Genomic DNA, 7,240 nt, shown 5'->3' on the forward strand with positions numbered 1-7,240 from the left:
ATTTAATTTTATGGATTTGGGCAGGTGACAACACAAATTAGTGCAAAATTTAGGGATGGAAAACTGCTCATCCTCAACAGTAGCTGCATTGGTGTAGGAGGAGTGAGAGAGGAAAGAAATGTGATGAGAATAAGTACAAAGAAAGGTGAGGCAAGATGTCATCAGTGTAAAATAATTGGTAGTTGAACTACTGTTGATGTTGGAGAGGTTTGAAGAAAAGTAGTGGTTATAAAGAAACTTAGCAGGGAGACTTAGAGCCACAGTAACTGGAAGTCTTTTTGCTTCCACTCTCTCCTCTTCTCATCTGGTTATCAACCAAATAATACTTTTCAGTGTGTGAAGGTGGAATATAGAATGTAGTCTGAACAACAGATGAACTGGAAATAGATGAGAAATAGCTGGCACAGAAAAGAATAAAATTTGAATGAGGGAGGAGAAAAGCAAGTATGCATATGTACACCCCTGCCACACACATCCTTAACTCTCTTAAGTTTGTTTCAACTACTGAATGAACTAGCACAAAGAATTACAAGGTTCCAGATGAACTAGTCTCATTGACAGATTGTCAAAGAACTCTAGAAGAATTAAATGTCATTTTAATCTCTCATCAAAAATTTGAGTAGATGCCTAGAAAATTTTTCATGTCTAAAAATGTTAGTAATAACTTTCTATTATTCAAAGAAACAAGAAACTTTTCTTTAATAACCAATGAAAATAGTCATAAACAGTTGTTATTATATATTGCCTAGCACTTAGAAGAAAGGGGTTTTAAAGAAAATAGTGTATTTGAATGGTTGTTTTTAATTTAAAAAAACACTATTTTATGAATGAATCAATGCTTAAAATTTTAGACATGAATTTGAAACAGAAAAGGCAAGATACCTACTTAACTCTTTTGAGAGAAATATTAGTATAATTTGTAACTTGATTAACCAAGGAATGGTCAGTACTTAATAACAAACCAGTGGGACTGGTTTATTGTAATTAGAATTATTATTAAAAGAAAGAAAAGTGTTGGCCTTGTGCGAAAATTAGAAAGAATTATCAATATGAATTGTGTTCATGGCCCATGTAGGCCCTCTAAGAGTGGTTAAGTTGGCTGCTTCAAGTTGATTGCTACAGAAAGAACTAGGGCAGGAAGGGAATTCCAATGGGATGTTATTCAGGGAAGGGAGGGACTTGGAAATGATTATTGTAGGCCTGGGAATACAATATGCATGTTTCAAATTGGTACTAATAATGTTTAGAGATTTTTAAAATTATTATTTTATTTAATTTTATAGTTTAATGAGAGTTTCTCTAATTTCTATTCTCAGTCTCTGCATAGGAGAATAAAAATAGATAGGCTGTGGATAGCCTCCTCCTCTTTACATTAACAAATAAATATAAAAATTATTTTGATTGTATATTATTTCTATTTCCTAGGTCCATGTGGATAAATGTTGTGCTGGAATCGAAGCTGCTGAACAATTGGCCAAAAAGGAGGAGAACTTCCTCTACCTGAGTAGATTTTCCTGCATGTTGTTAATTGGAATGTCAACAAATAAATCATAAAGTCACACACACACAAACACAGTCTCTCTCTCTTGCACAGATATAGTGATAAGCATAATCTTACAATAATACTTTCCAAACATCCTCTCACAAAGATATATAGTAGTATTTCTACAATAAAAGATATATGCATTCATAATTTAGTTCATGTGGTTATTTCTTGTTGGTGCGTCAAATAATTATGATAAAAGTGGCATAATTGAAATATGTTTACAATAAAATAGCAGAGAAAATATAAAGACTCCAGTTACAAAGAAAAAGTGATTAGCCAGTCATCTGGCAAACAATGTGCTATTCTGATACTTTCTGTGGGTCTGTTTCTCTTTTCTAACCAAAATTAGTTTTTATGTCTGTGTATCATCATTATTTTTATATCCCATTTTTCAGACAGACATAGGTTGGACAAGACTACAACACTAGCAAATCTACCCATCTATGATGGGGACATAAAATGAGGGAGGGCGGTCACAAGAGCAGTATGTATTGAGAAATGTATAAATGGACTTGATAGATTATTGGGTGATGTCTTAAAGAAATCACATTATTGTTGGTGATGCAGCATTCTATTGCAGCTACATGACATGTTTGCGACTAAGTGACGTGATGACAATTCACTCCCGAACTGAAATAAGCTCCTAGCCCCTGTATCCTGAATGGTTATGGGGACCACACCTAACAAAAGCCAGACCTTCCTTCAATCACTACACAAAAAGTATTAAGAAAAAAAATGTTATTTAGATATACTTTTATTTTAGTTGTTTACGCTATTTTATGCAGGCTTATAGTCTTAAACATTCAAAGTTCACAAATTTCCTTATTTAAATTGTGAATCATATTCCTTTCGATAATATCAATATGATTACAAAACTTCTTTGTAGACGATATTTTCTGTTTGGTCGACACTAATTTTCAAATTACTGGAGTCCTTTTCTCTACTCATGGCGACATATAACTGGCTGTGCATAAACATCAGAACAGGTAAAAATACTCCTACACGATCTAAAGTCTGGCCTTGTGCCTTGTTTGCTGTGAATGCATGCACAAGTAGAATCTTTAGGTATCTGCCCATCTACGATGGGAAATAAAGGGATAGTATCGCAAATCTAAACCCTCTAAATTCACGAACTATATAGGGAGGGGAATCCAGAGTTAATCCTCGTTACTGGAATTTAAGAAAAAAATCAAAGGTGATTTATTGATACAAAACTCGATATACACTAAATAATCATACTTCTTCACATTTTTTCCTATTTACCTCCTTTGTAATCCGGCCATTTGACCATGAAAAGGGAGCAGACAGACGGAAAGACATAACACTCATTATAAGAAGTTGACTTACTTCCCTTTACTTCTTTTATTAGTTATCTCCCCCGTAATTTTTATTTACTTTTTTACACCTGTGAACTGAACAATTACCTTCAGTATCCAGTAATAATCGTAATTTTTCATGTTTTTTTCACTAAAAACTTCCTTGATTTCCTCCTTCATAATTCTGAAAAACACTGGTCCAGCTCTTTGACCATGAAGAGGGCAGAGACAGATGGATATAACGCCCATTATAGTAAAATGATATCCTTCCTGTCACCAACTCTTGTTTTTTTCTTTTTTTAAGTAAGGTATTTTTATTCCATTAGTATTAACATGTTGCTGCCAATGAAACTTGAGCTACAGGATGCATTGTTTACCTTGGTAGATAAAGCAATTAAGGGTATGAAGACAGGGAAAGCTTCCAGCCCATCAGGAATCACCGCAGAGATGCTTAAAATATCTAGCAGTGTTGGCTATAGTCTAGTCACCCGTATAGTCAATCAGGTGACACATGAAAGAGGAGCAGCACCATAGTCAACTGCTACAAAAGTAAAGGTGATGATGTATTAGATACGAATAATAATAGAGGTATTAAGTTGTTGGATCAGGTAATGAAAGTCACGGAGAGGGTCAGTTTAGATGAGATGCAGTTTGGGTTTGTGCCAGGAAAAAGCACCACTAATGCTATATTTCTGGTAAGACAACTGCGGGAGAAATACCCAGCCAAAGATAAATCTCTGTACCTGGCTTTTATTGACATAGAGAAAGCCTTTGACAGACCTGGGATGAGGTGGGCCTCACAGTGGCGATGACAAGTTTCTCCTCCCATTCATTCTCCACATTCAGCAGTCTTTCATAATAGCATTTTGAAGCCTCTTCTTTGCATAATCATTAAATACAAGTGCACCATCATCCATGCAGACACATTTCTCTCCTATGACATCATGATTTCTCTCATAAATTGTCTTGAAATCCGAAACACTCTGTATTTAAGAGCAACACTGCATCCTGCTGCTTGGTGAGAATGTAATCAATCTGGCTAGCGTAGCCACCTGATTGGTAGGTTATCAGCTGGCTGGTCAGCTTCTTGAAGTTAGTGTTGCAGATCAATAGGTTATTTGCATTACAGAACACCAGTAACCCTGTTCCCTCCAATTCCATGGCCCCCATGTACATCATGGAAAATACCGGGCTGCCGTTTGATATGCTCATTGAAATACCCAGCCACAAAGATGAGATTCTTGTCATTTGTCTTGGAGGTAGCCTGCAGGAGAATATCATAAAAATAGTCCTTCTGTTCATTTAGTAGGCTTGCTTGTAGGGTATAGACAGAGATAATTGATGCTATGCTATTCTGCAAGACTAGCCCAAGCTTAAGCACTCTATTGCTCACTCTGACTACTTCTATGACCTTATCTACCCATTTCTCTGCAAGAAGTATACCTACACGTCTTGCCTGTGAGGAACATGGCTGAAGCTCCTCCCCACCTTACCTCCTGAATGCAGCATACAACAACATGCCTCCATTCAAGCAGCTCAACAATCTTGCAAGATCTACTTTTCAATGTGCCTATATTCACAGTGCCAACCCTGAGAACTGGGTAAGGGACACTGGAGGTTACATGGGCAGGAGAGATGGTATTGGGCACCTGAAAAGAAAGTTTCAGTGATTGTTTGGCAACCGAAATGTCACATCGGTTCGTCTCGCTTTAACCTACCATCATTCAAACATGTTAAAATTGTTGTCCCTATTGGTAGTGAGTAGCGTTGTAAATATAAGCATTACTGCCGCAAATATAAATAGGTCAATGTATAAATTAATTAAATAAATGATCTGCCATGGTTATTCCGTTATATATAGGGAGAAAGAGGTAGGTGGCATGTTAATTTACTAATAATTTCCTAAGTAACATATCACCCTTTGGTGCATGCAGTTTTGTTGGAAGGAGGGAAGAAGGTATGTAAGTCTTCTGGTTCAGAAGCAAGGCAGAGCCCTGTAGGGGTTTCCAGTATAGGTGGTGGGGGCACTGCAGACAAGCAATGGCCAATTTACTATTGTTGGGGAGAGAGACATGACTATATTGAGAGACATAAGTAAAACAAGAATGCATACAAATTTTAGAGAACAATGTCGAAAACATTATGAAACAGTGACAGAGAACTAAGATTTTAGGGAATTACAGTTTGAAGGTTATTTGAAGAATCAAACATGTAATATAAACATGATAGTACATGTTGGTATTACGGGTTACATGAGTGAATGAATGAATGAGGCAATTGAGAAAATGAGAGAAAAATTCTTAGCTATGCATATTGCAAAACAACAGTGAATCAAGTGGCGTAAAAGTCTAAGAAAACATGTGCTAAAGATCCTTTATAAGAACTACAGCCGGAAGTGGTCAAATAAGATGGTCAGTTTTATTTAAGGAAAAGTTTGGTAACAAAACTAAAATCAAAAAGGAAAATTTTTTGTTTTTAGATTGAAACAATAAATCAGATTCATTTCTTTAAAATAATAATTTACATATTTTATTTACAGTTGGTAAAGAAACTTTGTTTGGACAGTATGAAATCTCTGATTTTGGCTATTCTGGTCAGTATTGTATTGGTCATGTTAGATGTTTCATTTAATTATATTCTCAGTCAAATATACTTAGAAACCAAAGGAGTTCCTATCCACAATCTTGGTTATGTTTCTGACTAACATTAATAATATCTATGAGAAAAGCATGTATATCACATCTCATTCCCTTATGAAATTTTTGGGGGACAAAAACAGTTAAAAGACATTAGTATTTATTTACTTATATGAAGCATTGTAGCTTGATTTTATTATTACAGGTACAACATTGATTTTCTGAAAACTTTCAGATGACTGATTTTTCCAAACCAGGGGTGGTCACCTCTATATTAAACAAATATTAAATTTACTTAATTAAATGAAATATAGAGCTACCAAGTAAGCTAGTCTGGCAACTGTGAGAATTTGAAGTTCCTGTTCATAAAGCAGAGTGGATTACAAGAGGTTCTGGACCATCAGAGTCCGGAAAGTCAGTGTTGTACCTATTTAGAACTTAAATATTACAAAAGATAGGGGATGGGAGCAAATATTTGATAATTCTTGTTTGTCACAAAGCTGGACTTCTCTCCAAACTATGTCAACATAAAAATATCTTTCAACTAGATGTAGGGCGTTGTGTAAGATGGTGTACCAAATTCAGTGTATTACTGGTATGTATCTTGGCACAAAGCCAAGGAAATGGGATGCAATATATGACCTGGTGACTATTTTTTCAACCTGCAAGGCTGAAAGAGTCTCGGTGAGATTTGAACTCAGAAAATAGATATATCTAAATATTGTCATCAACCACTTTTATGTGTAATTCTATTTTTAAACAGATACAAGAACACATTTCTAGGGAGGAGTGTAATTGACTCAATTGATTCCTCCAGTAATTCATTGGTCCCAGAAGGATGAAGGGAAAATCTGTCTTGGCTGAATTTCAATGAAAAAAGTTAAATTGTTGTAACTAAATTGCATTTCAATTTAGAGAAGTGTTGATTACAGCAACCCCATTATTTGACAAGAAATTTATTTTATCAATCAAAATCAAAGTGAAATTCGATGACAGGCACCCGTGCTAGCGGGGTGCAAAGAGCACCATATGAGCATGATCGTTGACAGAGCAGCTAACTGGCTTCTGTGCCAGTGGCACATAAAAGGCACCATTCGAGTGTGATCGTTACCAGTGTCGCCTTACTGGCACTTGTGCCCCGTGATAGTAGGGTGCTAAGAGCACCATCCGAGCGTGATCGCTGCCAGAGTGGCTAACTGGCTTCGGTGCCGGTGGCATGTAAAAGGCACCATTCGAGCAGGATCGTTACCAGTATTGCCTTACTGGCACCTGTGCCGGTGACATATGTAAAAAGATTTGAGCGAGGTCGTTGCCATTACTGCCTGACACGTAAAAGCACCCACTACACTCTTGGAGTGGTTGGCATTAGGAAGGGCATCCAGCTGTAGAAACTCTGCCAGATCAAGACTGGAGCCTGGTGCAGCCATCTGGTTCGCCAGCCCTCAGTCAAACTGTCCAACCCATGCTAGCATGGAAAGTGGATGTTAAACGATGATGAACCCTCGGAAGGACAAAAGGCAAAGTTCATCTCAGAGGGATTTAATTGCAAAACGTTAAATGGCTTTAACTAAATGCAGCAAAGCATTTTGTCCAACACTAAAGATTCTCCCATTCATCATCCTCTAATAATTGCTTCCAATATAGGCACAAGGCCAGACATTTAGATTGAGGAAACAGTTAATTATATTGCCTCCATATTACTTACCAAAAACTTTATTTTCCTTAACCACACCAAAGAATGG

The 7,240-nt window shown here is 36.5% G+C and overlaps 1 protein-coding gene across 5 annotated transcripts in view; it reads left to right on the forward strand.

Annotated features, from left to right (window-relative positions):
* LOC115219314 (ribonuclease H1) overlaps positions 1 to 1,693 on the forward strand; it is a 135,182-nt gene extending 133,489 nt beyond the window's left edge. For all 5 annotated transcript variants that reach the window (XM_036508842.1, XM_036508841.1, XM_036508843.1 and 2 more), the window contains one exon: positions 1,426 to 1,693. In XM_036508842.1, coding sequence (XP_036364735.1) covers positions 1,426 to 1,554 — 129 coding nt within the window. In that variant the 3' untranslated portion in view covers positions 1,555 to 1,693. The remainder of the gene's footprint in view (positions 1 to 1,425) is intronic.
* The last annotated feature ends 5,547 nt before the right edge of the window (positions 1,694 to 7,240 follow it).

The sequence above is a fragment of the Octopus sinensis genome, linkage group LG14, assembly GCF_006345805.1.
Source record: "Octopus sinensis linkage group LG14, ASM634580v1, whole genome shotgun sequence".
Classification (NCBI taxonomy): domain Eukaryota; kingdom Metazoa; phylum Mollusca; class Cephalopoda; order Octopoda; family Octopodidae; genus Octopus; species Octopus sinensis.